Source organism: Hemiscyllium ocellatum, chromosome 25 (assembly GCF_020745735.1).
Source record: "Hemiscyllium ocellatum isolate sHemOce1 chromosome 25, sHemOce1.pat.X.cur, whole genome shotgun sequence".
Classification (NCBI taxonomy): Eukaryota; Metazoa; Chordata; class Chondrichthyes; order Orectolobiformes; family Hemiscylliidae; genus Hemiscyllium; species Hemiscyllium ocellatum.
The window spans coordinates 36,762,462-36,781,787 of record NC_083425.1 but is presented as its reverse complement, the minus strand read 5'-3'; the positions used below and the strand labels follow the sequence as shown (position 1 = coordinate 36,781,787).

The window sequence follows — 19,326 nt, the reverse complement described above, 5'->3', positions numbered from 1 at the left end:
TACATTGACATTTCAGGCAAATCAAATGGCCAATATTAATTATGGATGTTAATATGTGCAATGGTCAGAATGGAGATTATAAACTGTCAGAAAAATCTGTTTTAGTAATTGTGCTTATATTAACAAGTGTCTTTAGTAATAGGTAATACATTTGGGTTTAAAATAAATAGCTCAAAGTAGACAAATGTGATGTAATTGTATTTAATTCCCTATTGACTCTTTGTTACATTTTAATTTAACATATGGTTATGCAAATGCAGAATTTAAATGACCAGATTGTCTAAAATATCCAAATCATTCTAATTCAGTTAATTATAAAAGCATTTTATCTATGCTACCATGACAACAGCATTCCTGTGTGCAGAGAACAATGACTATTCATGAAATCAGAAAATTACATACATCATGTAACCCTGTGACAACATAGAATTTAGTTTTAAAATCTGCAAATATATTTTGCATGAATTTCAAAACATTTATAAATTGAGGCTTAAAATATTAGTTTGGTGCCAACTAGATATGATATTTAATAATTGTCTTCAATTGATCTGTAGCTTCATAACTCAAATTGTTTAAATGGATCTACTTACTGCACAAATGTTGCAATCTGTCGCAGATGGAGGTGTATTCTCATTGTGTAGGAAACATGTTCTCAGTCACTGAATCCATTCAAATGATGTTGGATTGTTGTTCCAGTCAAAAGTTACATCTGTTTCCAATTTAAATGCTATATTGGAATCTATCCATCTACAGGCAGAGATAGATTTTTTTCATTTTTTTTATTTCAAGAGAAAGTCCACAATTCACACTTTTGAAAGGATATATTCACCTTGTGGACCTTACATTGCATTTTGATTAGAATGGGGCTAAAAGCCTCAAATTAAGGAAAATTAGAGCTTACACCTGTGTTCACTCAAGAAGAACAAGTGGTGATATAATTGAAATATTTAAGATAATTAAATGATTTGACAAAAGACAGAACCATTTTTCCCTGATGGGAGAAGACCAGAAAAATTGAACAATCTTAAAAATCAGAACTGGCCACTGAGAGGTGATATCAGGAAGTCTGCATCAAACAACATAATGGAAACTGAAATACTGCCTCAAAAATAATTGAGGCAAGGACATTTCAATATTTCAAATGTCTTTGCTAGGCAAGGCTATTAAGTGAGATAAAATCAAAGCAGGTTAGTGAAGTTCAAAAGCAGATCAACCATGATCCAATTGAAATGGTAGAACAGGCTCCCGTGGCTAAACAGGTTATTCCTGTTCCTTGTTGCGCAGTCTTTGCTCAGTTTACTCAGTCAAATAAGTTGAACAAACATATTACATTGGAATGATGGAAAATCTTTCTTCAGATCTACCAGATCAAACAGTTCAGTGCTACTTTGCCCTTGTATGCTCCCAATGCAAGTACTACTCATCCTTTCAAAAACAAGTTGCAATTCCAGTGTAGTGCTATTCTCAAAAAGAAAATATGCATCAGGTTCTTTATACAATTCCTACTATTTTCAGGCATATAACCTTTTTGATCAAGTAGCATAACAATTGAAAGAATTACTTCTGCTCAAACTCCTAACTTGCTCAGTTTGTGGAAGGTAGAATTAAAAATATTAAATTTAACTTTAAGCATTGTGTGATTAAACAGAAAAGTAATAGGAAATATTGTGCAGAAGAAGACAATAGCACAAAGTCAAGGATTTCACCAGCAATCTTCAATTTCAACCAGTTGCATTAATGAATTTAATACACGTTGTAACACTGAACACTTGTTCCGCTGCCTCCACCTCAGAGCTTACTTTTTCAATCAAGACTCGCACCCACCTTCCAAGGACCTCTTCACCCACCTCCAACACACCCCATCCACCTGGACACCCTTGCAGTCTTACTACCTGCCCTCGATCGCTTCATTTCTAACCGCTGCCAAGACATTAACCACCTTAAGCTGTATACACCCCTCCCGCACTCCAATCTCTCACTCTCAACCCTACACTCCCTCTGCTCCAATCCTAACCTCATTATCAAACCAGTGGATAAATGGGATACAGTGGTAGTTTGGCGCAATGACCTCTACACCACTGAAGCCAGAATCAACTCAAATTCACCTCGTCCTACCACCCCCTTGACCATGACCCCACCCCCATCACCAAGCCATCATCTCCCAGACCATAACACAGCCTCATCACCTCGGGAGATCTCCCACCCACAGTTTCAAACATTGTAGTCCAGGAACCCCGCACCACCCGATTCTATCTCCTTCAAGATCCACAAGCCTGACCACCCCGGCCGACCCATTGTCTCAGCATGCTCCTTCCCCACCAAACTCATTCTCCACTTACCTCAATACTATCAATCCCCCCTAGTCCAAGAACTCCACACATACATTCAAGACACCACCCACAACCTCCACCACCTCCAAGACTTGTGTTTCCCTGGTCCCCAATGCCTCATCTTCATCACGGATATCCAATCCCTCTACACCTCCATCCACCATGACCAGGGCTTCCAAATTCTTCCTATCCCGACGTCCCCAACAGTACCCTCCCACTGATACTCTCATTCATTTGGCTGAACTGGTCCTCATCCTTAATTTCTTCTTCAAATTCTCCCACTTCCTCAAGACCGAAGGGGCAGCCATGGGCACCCATATGGGCCCGAGCTATGCCTGTTGCTGTTGGCTACGTAGAACAATCCATCTTCCATAGTTATACCGGCACCATTCCCCACCTCTTCCTCCACTACATTGATGACTACATCTGCGCCACCTTGTGCCCCATGAGAAGGCTGAGCAATTCATCAACTTCACCAACACTTGCCACCCCAACCTTAAATTCACCTGGACTATCTCTGACACCTCCCTCCCATTCCTGGTCCTCTCCATCTCCAATGACAGTAGACTTGACACTGGCATTTTTTTTTTAAAAAAGCAAACCCACCAACTCCCACAGCTACCTGGACTACACCACTTCCCACCCTACCTCCTGAAAAAGTGCTATCCCGGATTCCCAATTCCTCTGCCATATCTGCTCCCAGAAGGACCAGTTCCACCACAGAACACACCAGATGCCCTTCTTCTTTAAAGACCGCAACTTCCCCTCCCAGGGGGTTGAAGATGCTCTCCAATGCATCTTATCACACCTCTGCCCTCAAACCCCACCCCTCCAACTGTAACAAGAACAGAATTCTCCCCACCCCCCCCCCACCGGTCCTCATCTTCCACTCTACCAACCTTCGCATAAGCCATATCATCCACTGACATTTCCACCACCACCAAATAGACCCCACTACCAGAGATTTATTTCCCTCCCCATCCATTTCCGCTTTCCACAAAGACCGTTCCCTCTGACTACCTGGTCAGGTTGTTGCTCCCCCCAACAACCCACCCTCCCCTCTTGGCACCTTCCCCTGCCACTGCCAGAATTGCAAAACCTGCACACATGCCTCTCCCCCTCACCTCCATCCAAGGCCCCAAAAGGAGCCTTCCACATCCAAAGTTTCACCTGTACATCCACCAATGTCATTTATTATATCTGTTGCTCTCCATTTGGTTTCCTCTACACTGTGGAGACCAGACACCCTCTCACAGAGCACTTTAGGGAATATCTCTGGTGCGGGTATCCCAATCAACCACACCACCCCATGGCCCAACCTTTCAACTCCCCCTCCCACTCTGCCAAGGACATGCAAGTCCTGGGCCTCCTCCACTACCACTCCCTCACTTCCCGACACCTGGAAGAAAAACACCTCTTCTTCTGCCACGGAACACTTCAACCCCAGGGCATCAATGTGGACTTCATCAGTTTCCTCATTTCCCCTTCCCCCACCTTACCCCATTGCCAATCTTCCTTCTCATCTATCCACTCCACCCTCCTCTCTGACCTGTCACCTTCATCCCCACCCCCACTATACTCTTTGCTATCCTTGCCACAGCCACATCCCCCCCCCCCGCCCCCCCCCAACTTCTCTCCCCACCCAGGCAGCTCTCTGCCTCCATTCCTGAAGGGCTTTTGCCCAAAACATCAATTTTCCTGCTCCTCAGTTGCTGCCTGAACTGCTGTGCTTTTCCAGCACCACTTTAATCTAGACTTTGATAGTTGAATACAAGTCAACTGATGTTCCAATCAAATCATAATGTGTTCTGATTAGATTGTACCTTGAGTAATATATTCAACTCTCATTGCCAAATAAATGAAAGAAACCTTCATGTTAAACATAATATTAATTCTCAGACGTGAAGATTAGTGTTGGAAACAGAAACTGGAAAAAATTAGCTTCTCAACCTATAGAAAACATAATATGATTTTATGGAAATGTAAAGACTGAGAGGTGAATTCTCAACATTAAATTTGAAAGGGGAGGAGGTTAAAGCTCGTGAAAGGCAAATATAGAATTAATAAAATGATCTGTTTTTCAAATAATGTTTAAAAGAATAGACTTAATAAGAGTTAAAGTGGCAAAAGCCCTGGAATTTTTGGAGATACTCAAATTGTAGATACAAATTGTGAGGACTGATAAAATGTAGAGCTGGAAAAACACAGCAGGTCAGACAGCATCAGAGGAGCAGGAAAGTTGATGTTTTGGATCAGAACTGGGAAAGTGAGCTCAGAGATAAATACAGGGACAGGGCTGGGTTGGGCTGAAAAGGGTAAGTGGGATAAGATTAGTGAATGCAGGAAAGGCAGATGGGATGGTCATAGGTGGATGCAGGTTCCTTCATTTGTAATAATTGTGACTTGTAATTATGTTAAAGATAAATTAGGAAATACTTTTACATAAAAAAGTAATTCAACATTATTTTCATTTGTATATGCAGTTTATTTCATTGTTCATCTTCAGTTCCATGGCTTCTGCTTTACTCCTAAGCTTTATACAGGCAAAGGTGATAATGGTCTTTACAGATTCATAGTGATCTACATCACAGACAAAAGACTTTTGGCCCATTGTGTCCCTACCTGTCAAAAACAACCACCCACCTATTCTCATCCCATTTTCCAGCACTTTGTATGCTTTTGCATCACAAGCGTACATCTATATACTTGAATATTGAGGGTTTCTGCCTCTACTACACCTACATGCAGAGTTCCAGGTTCCCAACAAGCTCTGGTTGAAAAAAAAACTTTTCCTCATCTTTTCTAAACTTGCCCTTACCTTAAATCTATGCCCCAGTCACTTCATCCCTCCATTAGTGGGAAAACTCTCTTCCTATCTACCCCCCTCACAATTTTATACATCTCAGTCAAGCCCCCTCTCAATCTCTTCTGCTCTAGCAACTCCAGCCTGTCTAAATCTCTCTTCATAACTGAAACTCTCTAGGCCAGGTAACATCCTGGTAAAGCTCTATCCCTTCTATAACGCGAATTCCATAACTGCATGCAATACTCCAGCTTTCACCTAACCATCCTTTACAGTTTCAACATAATTGCCCTGCTTTTAAACTGTATGCCTTGACTAATAACATCAATTTTACCATATGTCTTCTTAAACACTATCTGCCTGTTCTGATAACAGAAGGGACCAGTGTATATGCATACCAAGGTCCTTTAGATGTTGCCCAGGATCTACAGTTTCATTATGTATTCCTTACCTTGTTTGTCCTCCCCAAGTACATCATGTCAAGTTTATCTGGATTGAATTCCATTTGCCACTGCACAGCCCAAAGATTTCCTCCTGTAATCTAAGGCAATCATCCTCACTATTTACCACCCCACTATTTTTTTTATATCCTCTGCAAAATGACTAATCATCCCTCCTACATTCAAGTCTAAAATCACTGATATAAACCACAAAGCCACCAACACGGAGCTATGTAGGACCATTCAAGGCCATATGGCTTTAAAAGATTCAATCACCGATCCAATTTGGAGACTGCCTTGGAAGTACTGATGCCAAAAACATGATAAGGCTGCAATATTAGCAGACAAAGTATACAATAAAAATGAATGTATATGGAAAACAAATATTGCCTAACATTGGTATTAAATGAAAATAATTCCAAATACTACTAAATTTTTCAGAAAATGTTGAAAGAAATTGCTATGTAACTGCAATCTCCTTGTCTTATTCAATAGTCTAGTGTTGGACTCATTGAGTTAATGAATTAGCAAGTTGTTTTTTCATGTTTTTTTTAAAAAGGCTGCCAATGAAAACCATCTTATAGACTGCTCTGTTGCTCTTAAATTTAAATAGGTTTGGCTTCTGAAAGCAGAGAAGTAAATATTCTACATGACAAAATTTTAGATGCTTGTATAGGATTAATATGAAAAATCAAGTGTTCCCACACAGGCAATGGGCGTTGTCATCAAATTGGAACCTGTGTACTATCTGCACGTGCAAATACACTTACAATGCAACGCAAACACAGAATTCCTCCTAGTTGGAACCTGGTGCTTTTTTTGTCCCCCACTGTGAAAAAGGCCAATCTTCCAATCAAGCTAAAAATAATTGAAATTCTTTTACTAATCACAGACGGCAAAAACATGGGATTAAGAGAAATTAAATTTTACTCTGTATGGACTTTATTTTTCAACATATTGGTGATAGTGAAGATTTAGGTAAGCCAGTCTTGATATCCCCCACACATTCACTTCTCAGTGTAATCATTGACCAAAGTAAACCTGCCTGGCTTAACCAAGCTTTGCAATTAATTCTCAATCACCATAAACTGCTGGCAACCTTTCTACTAGAGTCCAATTTGTTAATCAAATACAAAATTACCTCAGTACATAAAATGTTGGTTTTCCCCCTTAAATTGGTATTCTTGTGAATTGTCCTGATGAGTGCAAAATAAGTTTCAACAAGTTTTGATTTCTTGCTTGTTTTATTTCAGCATTACTCAACTTCTGTACTACCAAACAACTAAAATAATTCCCAGGGAAATTGCATGTTCTCATTCTACATTTTTAAAAAAAAAATTTTAAAGTATCCATTGGGGGTTGATGCATATGGATTTTATTGTTTACAAAACAACTTCCAAGTTACTTAATTTAAAAAATGTTGTGAAGTGTCTTAGCTGCTGTAGAAGTGTGTCTCGGCTGTCAAAATGTGAGCAGAGCTTTCAGAGTTGTTGCTCTGAAGCTCTTCAGAGAGACTTAAATCCTTAATTAAAAGCTTTTTATTTTAGCTTTTATTTCAGAGTATTGATCAGTCAGAAAAAGCTGTGTAATAGTAATAATTTGGAATTAACAGAGTCTAACAGTGCACTAAGTTCATAGATTTTATCCTGCATCTTCAGCTATTTCCAAAATCTTTGCGCAGTAAATTGAATTAGCTAAAGATTGGCACAACTGGTTAAAGATATTTTATTTGCAATTACACTCATAGGTTTACAGTTTTCAGTTATTAGATCTATTCTGAACCTTTCAACAGAGTTATAATACCACAATACAATGGAGTGTGTTCCTGTGTAGAAATTGTATTCATAACAACTGTGATGGCCACTTAAACCAACACTGTCATGGATAGATTAGGAAAAAGTGAGGACTGCAGATGCTGGAGATCAGAGCTGAAAAATGTGTTGCTGGAAAAGCATAGCAGGTCAGGCAGCATCCAAGGAGCAGGCGAGAAGGGCTTATGACCAAAATGTTGATTCTCCTGCTCCTTGGATGCTGCCTGACCTGCTGCGCTTTTCCAGCAACACATTTTTCTGCCATGGACAGATACATGGTAGGTTAAAAAGGACAAAGTAAAATAGGTTCTTCTCTCTTATTGGATCTCTTAGCACTTGCAATAGGCCATGTGTTACAGGTATATCCTTCAAGACTTGGCTATCGAGCCATTCTTGGTGAGGGATTTTAACTTCCATATCCAGAGTGCATTCTGCTCTCTTGCCACTACTGCTTCTTCCAAATGGAGTTCAAAATGGAGGATTATTGATCCATTTGCTGAGGCAGGATGGTAACTGATCATCAGTTAAAATTTCCTTGTGCATGTTTGATCTGATGCTGAGACCTCATGGAGTCTGGACTCAATGTTGAGGACTTGCAATAGCACACCCTCCTGATGGTATATCACTGTATTGCCATCTCTGGTGGGTCTGCTATTCTATTGCAACAAACCACATCTAGCATGGTAATGGAGGAATCTGGGATTTTTGCTGTAAAAAAAATGACACAGGTAATCTTGATTAGTCTGTGATAGCTCTTGCAATTCTGCCAAACATTTCTCTTGTTAGTAAGCACTTTGTAGAGTGTCACTGTCATGTCTGGGTGCCTAGGCCAATGCTACAAGATTTATTCAATCTTATTTTCACTTGACGGAGTAGCTTATTGGATCATTTCAGAGGGTAATAGTGAGTCACATTGTGTTGAAATGGAGGCACGTGTCAGGAAAGTTGGTGAATCGGGTTTTTTTGGGATTTCCCTCTGAAATCACTTGTTTAAACAGATTTTGAACTTGCGAACATAAATTGGTTGCCTCAATATTTCCTGTTTACATGTTTACTGGAGCTCAACAGGATGACCACAAAATTTAGAAGTTAGCAGATATTTATAGTAGACGATGATTGCCACATACAAATCTGTTTGTCATTTTGCAAATTCCTTTAACAAACAAATTCAGATATCAGTTGGCAATAGCTGCATAAGCTAACTGTTAAACTATTTGGATATATTGAAAGCCATCTTGCCTCAACATTAAGCAGTAGACAAATGGAAAAGGTCAATATCTTACAGAAACTGAATCAAAGCTTTAGCACAGAAATCTCTTACAGAATCAAATATCCGACTGTTTTCCTTCTGGTTAAGTATAAAACATGGTGCAGGAGTCAGCCAGGCTATAAAACAACTCCATTTTACAGCCCTAAAAAATCACGTTTGTGCATATCCTTGGTTTTTAAATCAATACCGCCCATCTCCCCACCATCCTCCTCCAACTTCCCCTGCACTCTTCAACCAGAACATGCTGTGCCATGCAGGAGTGAGTTTCAAATTTTGTCAAAAAAAAAATTCCTTTCTGTTAAGTTACCTTATAACTGGGCACAAGGGATCAAGCAGGTGATATGGTCTGTACTGCAAAACGTAAAAATCATATCCACTCTATGCATTACACATCAATTACACTTCAAAGTAATAACTACCCACACGAGTGGTTCCCTTCTGTGTACAACAACTTTGAGAAGCTTCAATGGTCAACATATGCCGACATTCGCAATCATATTCTTGAAAACCAAATCAAAATAAATTACATTAAACTTACACTTATACTCTAATTAACAGCTAAGCAATTGATTTTTAAGCATTTTTAATTTGAAATAATTCAAATAAAGTGCAAAACTAATTAGTTTTTCATAACTGAAAACTATTTTTATAATTTCAAATGTCAAAAAAAATTATAAACAAAAATAGGAATTGCTAGAGAAATGTAGCAGGGCGGCATGGTGGCACAGTGGTTAGCACTGCTGCCTCACAGCGGCAGAGATCCAGGTTCATTTCCCGCCTCAGGCGACTGACTGTGTGGAGTTTGCACGTTCTCCCCGTGTCTACGTGGGTTTCCTCCGGGTGCTCCGGTTTCCTCCCACAGTCCAAAGATGTGCGGGTCAGGTGAATTGGCCATGCTAAATTGCCCGTAGTGTTAGGTAAGGGGTAAATGTAGGGGTATGGGTGGGTGGCTGGTCGCTGTGGACTTGTTGGGGCGAAGGGCCTGTTTCCACACTAATCTAATCTAATGTGGCAACATCTGTGGACAGAAAACAGCGTTAATGTTTTGGGTCCAGTGACTCTTCTTCAGAAGGTTCTGTATTTCACTGTTCTGGAGAAGGATCACTGGACCCATAAAGTTAACTCTGCTTTCTCTTTGTAGATGCTGCCACTTCTGCTGAGTTTTCCAACAAGTTCTGTTTTTGTTTCTCACTTTAGCATTGGCTGTTTTTTTTTTGTCAAATAAAAACTTGAAGTATATTTGCCATATGTATAATTGGAGCTGATGCCTTTCTATTTTGGCTTCTGATTTGATCTGGATTAGAATTCGCTTGTCCGTATTGAGAAATATATCATCCATGAGTTAACAATTAAGTGAAACCAGGCAAAAGTGACGACTGACCAGGCTTAGATAAAAACAACATTTCATAAAAAATACATCACCACTAGTCAGGTAAATAATTTACCAGTACATTCACTACTAAAAAAAAACATTAAATATGTTTTTTTCAATATTTAGAGCTCTAGTGTACAACCAAATACACCATTCAGTAGTTACTCAATAAAGTGCAGTTTCAATTAGCTACTGCACAATTTGTAAAATTACATGCAAGACAGGAATATACTACCCATTCCTAAACAAGGCACATTTCATTTTAACAGTGCAAGAATATAGCACAAATAAGACTTGTATATTAACCACAAGGTTATGCTACAGCTGTACAAAACTCTGGTGCGGCCATACTTGGATTATTGTATACAATTCTGGTCACCGCATTATAAGAAGGATGTGGAAGCTTTGGAAAGAGTGCAGAGGAGATTTACTAGGATGTTGCCTGGTATGGAGGGAAGGCTGAGGGACTTCAGGCTGTTTTCGTTAGAGAGAAGGTGGTTGAGAGGTGACTTTATCTTATATATGTCTCTATTATCAGAAGGTTAGATAGGGTGGACAGGGAGAGCCTTTTTCCAAATATGGTAACGGTGAGCACGATGGGGCATAGCTTGAAATTGAGGGTGATAGATATAGGACAGATGTCAGAGGTAGTTTCTTTACTCATATGGAATGCTTTGCCTGCAACGGTAGTAGATTCACCAACTTTAAGTACACTTATGTCATCATTGGGCAAGCATATGGACGTACATGGAATAGTGTAGGTTAGATGGACTTCAGATTGGTATGACAGGTCGGCGCAACATCGAGGGCTGAAGGGCCTGGACTGCGCTGTAATGTTCTATGTTCTAATCTTTTCACCTTTCAATTGTACTTAACTGGCAAAAAACCTCAAACAGTATATTTGAAGATTTTTACCACTGTTCATGGAGCTAATTATTCTTTCTCTTATTAATAAATACAACAGTGGAACAAAACTCACCTAAAAATATGGATAACTTTAAAAACCCCACATTTTAAAAAATAAATTAATTCCAGAAAAGAAAGCATTTATCTATTTCTACTCTTGTACTAACATCAATAAAATAAGGAGCCAATTAATTCCAAGAATTAAGAAATTTTTCTTTAATGAAAGATCACTTTTTCTGTAAGTGCTTTCCTTTTCCATATTCAGCATTCAAATGAAAAACAACCACAGTGCGGATTTGTAAAAAGGGAAACATTTAAACTGAGTTCAGATATTATACGCTATTTTGTTTACAACTGCAACTACAATGGTACAGTATACTTCAATGCACTAATGTTGGAATGTTGACTCTTTAAGGAAATATGAATTAAATTCACCACTCTCTGAACTATGCAATTAGTTTGCATTTTAATAGGTCAAGGCATAAGGCTTTGCGAAGATTCTGTTCCAAATTGTATGTGAAACTTTTCAAAACAAATTAATTGAATTTTGCAAATTAAGAACATTTCTCATCCCTGCACTCCCTCATAAACAACCAATGTAGAGTTTTATTGTATGGCCTCTTTCAAAAAAGAAACTTTACATTTATTGTTTGTGCAATTGGCACGTTTCATTAATGTACTCATATACAGTACTGAAAAATGGAAGATTCTTAGCTGGGGTGTATGAAGCAGAGTTTATTCCTAGTCTAGTTTTGAAGTAATATTGGTCCTTGAAACAGATTAGCTCATTGCCTGACCTAACAGCTGAGAATATTCTGTTCTACTGGATTGGGAAGACAGCAATAACATCTAGAAAGTTTTACATAAAGGAAAGAACAAAATATCAAATTTTAAACCGCTCCCTCACTTCAAGTTCCACAAATTTGGATGACAAAGGAATCCAGTGTGAAAACAGAAAAGGTTTTTCTGAAACTGCATACAGCTGGCCTCACTGACACGACAAAGGTGAGGGAAATAGTTATTTCAAATGTACTTTTAAATAAATGACTTCCTACTTTGCTTTTTGATTCTCCATCAACAGCAATTTCCTGCAAAACTTGCAACTTAAAATATATCGCAGAAGTACTCAGAGAATGTGCATTTACTGAGGTTCTCCATTTCAGTTTTATCTGAAATATTCCCTAACTGTCTGGAAATCAATGATTCATTATGGCATACCGTGCAATTGGCAATTAGATCTTCCTGGAATTTTATCCAAGCAGTCATTCTTCAGGTCAGCCTACTCAAGGCTCAGGTTATCTCAACAGTGGCATGAAAAAAGGACCAGTCAATCCTATCCTCATCAAATACTCAATCGTGTTCTTTATAGCAAGGCATTACTAAATCACAGTCAAGAACTCGAATTATCAGGCAGACTGCCTAACAATTCAGACTTTAGTGCAGTTTGATCAACTAACTCAATAAAAGGCCAGATATTAAAAATGCAAACTTAGTGTTTGTACAGTTGCTTAATACAAGCTTTAAGAACTGAGTCACCACCAACAACCTGTTAAGCAGGTATTCCATAAGAAGAATAAATCTATTTTAAACTGACAAAATAATCAATCCATACATGCTGAACATACTTATTGATCTGTTGATTACTGACTCAATTGCATCCTTGGTATTACAGAGAAAACACTTGCTGCAGCATAATGTCATTAAATGCTTAACTGATTGGACTGAAAAAAAACACTTGCACTTCTTAAATCATTTCCTGGTTTATGTAAGAAAGGTAATAGCTGCTTGTTTTTAAACTACAGTCGGCAAATTTGTACATGACGTTTATATGATTCTTTTCTTCCTTTGTTTGTTTAAATCATTGTCCTTTTGCTTGCAAATGCTAACAGACTGGTATTGCATCTTCAGCATTTTCCACTTTTAATTTAAAATCTAACCTGAGTATAATATCTATTGATCAAAATCCCTAACAAGAAAAAATCTACCAAGACAAACATGGCATACTGTAATTTCTCCAAGATTTCCAAATTTCCAAACGCAGTTTAAAATATTAATGGCACAAATTATGGAATTTCTCATCTCATTTTTTAAGAAAAATCAACCTCAACATTTACCTTCCTCCATATCATACGCTAATTCCCACCAAAAAGGGTAAACAGTGAACTTCACTAAAAATTACTGCTAGAAGCATCTTCCAACAAAATTACAGCAAACATACATCGGCTGTGGATAGCTTCCACCAGCATCCCCAGTACTGGGGAGTGTGGTAGAAAATAAAGAGAATCATGAAAAAGGTGAGACAAAGACTAAGTAAGTAAAGAACTGGATAAGTTGCATTCTTGGAATGTGGTGAGGGTGTTATAATAAGAAAAAACAATTAGGATGGTGGAGGAAGAGTTATGAGAGATATAGCCACATTATAGTACGTCAGAGCATATGATGTCAATAAAAAAAGCTCAAAACCAGAGAAGGCCTACAGCAGGGTACTAAATGGCAACAGAAGTCAAAATTGGAAGTACTGTTTTGCAATAAAAAATTCAAATATATTCACTTAATTATAAACTTCAAAGTTACTTCCAAGAATGAAGTACAGGTTAGATTAGCTGCAAAAGACAAGACCAGTGATCTAAACTTATGTCTTAAACTCCAAAAACATCAGCATGAATCTGGAAAAACATCTAGACCACTCACTACTGTAGGGTGTTGCACTATGGATACAAGAGGTAGACTCTGAAGAAAGATGGTGAAAGGAGGATAATAAAATGAAATGTGGATACAGCAGTGGATGCTCACAATCAGTTGAACAGAAAGACAAGAGTGGTTTAAACTAAAAAAGAAAGTTTATGAATCAAAAGGATCACTAAGTAGTTAGACAGACAACCTAGCAGAAATTGGAAACAAAGATAGACAGCTTGATCTCCCACCAACTGAGAGAAAAATGATAAAAAACAGTGAACATTAAAAAAAAAATGGGATGGATAACATTGGAGTTGTTGACAGAGGCTTTAAGAAAGCCAGAAAGAAACATGACAATACTTGACAAACAGTAGTCCCACTAAGCCTGCAGTGACAACAAATGAATGAGTGCATGATTAAAATGCTGTATAAAGGCAATTTTTCTATTTCAGTTATTTGTACATTAGGTCCAGCAGAAATGGGAGCTCTCTATTACCATCCCATCTCATTTCAAGCATAGGATGAAAAAAAAAGTCAATCCAGAGTAATTCTGGCACTGTTGGCATTCACTGTATTTTAATGAGTAGGCATAGAAGTATGTCATACAACAACTTTACATTAAATTTACTGAAGACACCCCTCTAGGCAACATCTAGTCAGTCATTGTAGTTGTTATGACCTGAGAACTACTGAAAGAATACTTCCATCTCAAAACAAACATTCTCATTTATTCAAAAATCAAATTCCCATAATTTACCTCTTTAAAAATAAAGCTCTATCCTATAATTTTGCACCTAAAACAGCCACCTTGAAATAAAACCATGCAAACAGAATTTGTATACTAATCTCAAAGTATAAATTGTTTAACCTTAACTGGATTATTAAATTGTCATCTAAAAATTTAGATTCTAGATGTCTGCTTTGGCTTAGACTTTAAAGAAACAACCAGTGTATGTGCCAAATGTAAAGATTCCTTATATATCCAACAGGCAATGGATTAAAAAGATAACCTAATAAGACTTGTTACTTCTGTAAAAAGTCACTTTTCAGAGCTGTAACAAGCCAATCTTGCGTATCATCTGAGTCACTCATATCACTGGTATCAGCTGCTAAAAGTCGTGAATAGTTTAATCTCTTTTGCCGAGGAATTTTTGACTGTGCAATGAGAAAGACCACTAACCAAACCATAGCAGTAGCAGAACATGCTTGATAGAGTCTTTCTATGCCAAAACTACTCACAACGAAGCCACTGCAAAAACTGCCAATGCTTGCACCTAGGCCAAAGGATAAAATATGGTAGATTTTATGGAGTGTTCTTTCAATACCAGGCGTAGCTATATCATTAGCTTGACCCCAAACAGCCCACCATAAGGCACCATTGCTAAAAGCATTTAGGATTTGAATAGGCAACACTGCCCAAGAGGACCAGAGGAATGAATAGTAGAGCACCTGGGCTGCAAGGCATAATAGTCCAAAGGTTACTGATCCAGAGAATGAAAAAATCTTTAACATTCTGTCCTTGAAAAGATAAAGTAGAACTTCAGCTATAAATCCAATTGCTACAGCAACGCCCATAAAGGCCTCGCCACTCCCATTGTCCTGCATTTGCCAGAACAGGAAGTTATTTATTGTAGATCTAATAGCTCCCAAAATAAAGACTGTGATCACGTATAACATAGCCCTTCCATCACCTCCCAGCAGGTGCAATCCTTTGACAGTGTGGTTTATCATTTCATTTTTCCTAGCTGTGTGAATTGGGTAGAACACACCAACGAGTAGTGTCAACGTAATCAATGCTGCATAACCATAAAAGTGCACTGCAATCCTAGAAGTATACGCATTAATAAAACAGTCGAGCCTATCCACAACAATCCCAATACTAACAGCTGCTCCAGCTGTGCCCAAGTAACCCCAAATCCACTGTTTGCCATAACGGTCAACAGAGTCAACGAAGTCCAGATAGTCATAGAGCCCATCATCTGCAATCCACTCCAAAGCTGATGCCAGAACCTCCCATAAAGATACAGCTAGCAAAAGCAGCACAAGTGTCTGATGCTGATTATCCAGAATTTTAAAACGGTGATCAGACTCAGCGCTGATGCGCTCCTTTTCTAATCGGTCTTCAGAGCTAACCTTCAAAACAGCATCCCCTTTCATGATGTGACTGTTAACTGAACTAGAATAAACATCTGAAGTGCTGTTTTTCTTCTTGTTATCTTCATTAACAGGAAAATGCTTGGCAGTTTCACCCATGGTTCCTACATGGTCAGAGTCTTTAATCTGTAGAAGTTGGTTCCACTTTGATTGGAGATAATCATCAGTAGTTTGTGTACTACCAATATCTTCTGATGGAGTAGAGACATATGAATGTGGAATATTACTCAGTTCAGTGTTTTGTGGTTGTTTAAGAGAGCTGATTCTGTTTGCAATAGCTGTTTCAACAGTGGTCAACACCTGGAGGTTTTCTTTAAATTCAGCTTGGAGTGTTGAACGAGGATGACTAGTTAAAGCAGCATTCACTACTGTTGGAAGAATGGTATGTGCAAATTTATTCATCTTCACATCACCAATATGGTGTTTGTCTTCTGGTCTTGCATTTTGCTTCCAACCATTTTTTATATACAAACTTTTGTTACAGAATTTGTATCCTATTTCCTTATCTATAGGTGGAATGAGTGTGAACAGAAGGCCTGCTCCTACTGACAACAACAAGGAACCAAGGATAAGAATTCTCCTTTTGTTATGGCGTCCAGCATAGTAAGACCAAAATGGAGTACAAAGCATGAAAATAAAACACTTTGCTCCCATGATAATGCCAACAAATTGTGCAGTCAATCCAAGCTGCCTGAAGTAAATAGTAAGGAATGGAACTACACAGGCTGCTGCTGCACTATGAAGAAAATGATAGAGACTGGCAAGGGCCAGCGCTTTGCTGACATTCCACTGTTTATTTCTCTTCATGGCTCTAGAATTTTTCTACCAAAGCATTCCAGTTAGCAATCTGAAAAAAATAAAATTTAAATTAGGCAACAAATAATTTTTATACAAGATCTGTAAATATACTTTTCATATTACACAGTTCCTAATTAAAATGTGAAATGCCGATTTTGCAAAGCAATTAAAGCTTTTTTTTGCATACTATATTTGGTTTGTCTTGGAGAATAATAATAGCTCAGTTTCTTTTCTGCATTACCAGCCATATCCATTAAGTCCTGTCCCTGATTCATCCATCGCTAAGTCAGAATAAATCTTTAGCTCTTTTAAACAGCATTCATTCAATTGCTTCTCAAATCAAAACTTCCTCTAGACTCCTCTGCCATAGCCTTTTGATTTTCTCCAATTCCTCCCACAGTCCAAAAAATGTGCAGGTTAGGTGAATTGGCCATGCTAAATTGCCCAGTGTTAGATGAAGGGGAATGGGTCTGGGTTGGTTGCACTTTGGCAGGTTGGTGTGGACTTGTTGGGCCGAAGGGCCTGTTTCCACACTGTAAGTAAAGTAAGTAATCTGCCAGTATTCTCTTTACAAGCTTGTCCATGAGTCAACTCAGATTCCCTTGACCCCATTCCAACTAATCTGAAGACCAATCAAAATCCCACTCTGATACCACAGGATAACGAATAGCATTTCTTTTGGAATATTTTGTTGCCTACTGAAATCAAGCCCATCCCCACCATACAGCACCCCAAATCCTCAAACCAGCCTACTGCATCAAATCTACTGGGATGTTCTCAATCAAGTTTCTCCCTCTATCACAGCGCAAAAATACCACTCAAAAAAGTAATCAGAGACTGTGCTTCATTATTTACCACCCTTTTGCAACAATCCAAGTCTTTTAACAAAGTTGACCAGTTTTCCTTCAACATCTCTCCCCACCTTTCTTGAAATTCAAATCGAGCTTCCTCTCCATCCAAAGACTCTCCCAACCTCCATACCTGTAGCATCAGGCCACACACCTTCAACCCCACCCCCAACAATCCCAAATCTCCATTTACATTGGACTCCCTCCAGATTCAACTAATCTTGTGCTTCACTGGTTAACTTTGCTGTAAATTCAGCTCAGCCAGAAGTCTCCTGCCCAATTCCTATCCAGCACTGCCTTTCCCACTCTGGCTTTCTCTCTCTCCTCTCAAAGCCTTGGATTGATTTATTATGTTTTAGCCTTTCGAGGTGTCATCCTACTGTTGCAACCGCCACCAAATCATTCTCTCCTCCACCTTTACCTCCCAACAACAATATGGTTATGACTTTGGTTTCTATTGTTTACCACAGCTTCCAATAAACCAACCTCTGTCCAAACTGTTAATTACTCCTTCCTAACGTTTCTTTTGGTTAGTTAACATTTGAGTGTCTCGGTGAAGCCGTTCCAGGATGTTTGTCGACGATATAGGCACAACACAAATGCAACTTGTTATTAGAACATGGAAGGCCAAGCTTCCCTCCGCCGCCTGCCGATTAAAATACGAAATCAGAGATTTGTTTTGGGCAAATGTTAGAGCCGGGACAGGTCGTCCATTTCCAGCTATGAGGAAATATCAACAGGAAGTAGACTCAGATGTGGCCTCACACCTCAGGAAAGAAAACCAACACAACTTTCAAAAACGGCAGCCTCTTCCCGACTGTTCTTCCCGGGAGTCAATCGATACTGACCAGGCGCGGCTAACACACCGTCGCTGAAGTTTCAGACCCGGGATCACCTCAGAGACGCGTCCAGTTTGGGTGAATTGGGGAGGAGAGCCGTCTCTCACTCACACACACACACTCGCGCAACTCCCAATGAGCGAGCGGCATGTGGGACACGTGATGTTATCCCCGCCCTGTTACCACGTGACTTGTGACCACGTGAATCCTCGCTCGGCGACTTCGCCGCCCCGCACGTGCACTGTCTCCCTTTCAAAACAGATTTCGGTTTGTTTTCCCGCCCAATGGATCACACCTTCGTAGACCCGGCGGTGGGCGTCTGGGAGCACAAGCTGCTACCCCGGCGGAAAGAGACCTCCCTCAGCAGCACCATCTGCCGGCTGCCTAAGTCGCAGGCTGACACGATCTTTTACTATAAATTCTCTGTACTGTGATCCTAACCCACTAGCCATTTGACTAAGGAGCTGCGCTCTGAAAGTTTGTAATTCCAAATAAACCTGTTGGACTATAATCTAGTATTATATAATTTTTAACCATCTCGCAGGATGCATGCAGCCAACAAAAGCTTCCAGCTTTATGGAGGGATGGAGTTTTGATTTGTTGCAGCAGAATATACCAGTTTCTTTTGGGGGATAATAAGTTCAAAGAGTTCTGCATTTAGGCGCTATCTAATACTGACTGACACCAGAGCAGTTAACTTTTGACGCAGTGAACAGCAACATTCTGATAGATTGTAAACATAATGGGCGTTATCACAGTCTTGCTGGGCTAAAGTCTAGATTTTGAAGTCATTCATTTGCGACTCTTATTAAATTGTCAAACAGGCTCATGGCTGTTCCCAGCAGATGCAATAATACCATTGTAAGGCAATTGCATGATTGTGATGGAATTCTTTGCGCAGTCAAATCTACATGACCTCATTATTTATTGAATCAATGCCTTAGAGTCATGGAGCTGTACCACACGGAAAGAGACCCTTTGGTTCAACTTTTGCCCGAAACGTTGATTTTCCTGCTCCTCGGATGCTGCCTGAACTGCTGTACTTTTCCAGCACCACTCGAATCCAGATTCAACTCATC

At 39.2% G+C, this 19,326-nt stretch overlaps 1 protein-coding gene across 3 annotated transcripts; it reads right to left on the bottom strand.

The window, feature by feature from the left end:
* Positions 1-14,167: 14,167 nt before the first annotated feature.
* mfsd6l (major facilitator superfamily domain containing 6-like) lies at positions 14,168-18,411 on the bottom strand. Of its 3 annotated transcripts, none has more exons than XM_060844229.1 (2): positions 17,895-18,411; positions 14,168-16,609 (listed from the first exon to the last, which is right to left on the bottom strand). In XM_060844229.1, exon 2 carries the CDS (start codon positions 16,567-16,569, stop codon positions 14,632-14,634), a length of 1,938 nt encoding a protein of 645 aa, XP_060700212.1. In that variant the 5' UTR covers positions 16,570-16,609; positions 17,895-18,411; the 3' UTR covers positions 14,168-14,631. The 3 variants fall into 3 exon arrangements, with proteins under 3 accessions (XP_060700212.1, XP_060700213.1, XP_060700210.1); XM_060844230.1 differs by having other exon boundaries at positions 18,176-18,411; XM_060844227.1 differs by having other exon boundaries at positions 18,257-18,411.
* Positions 18,412-19,326: the final 915 nt, after the last annotated feature.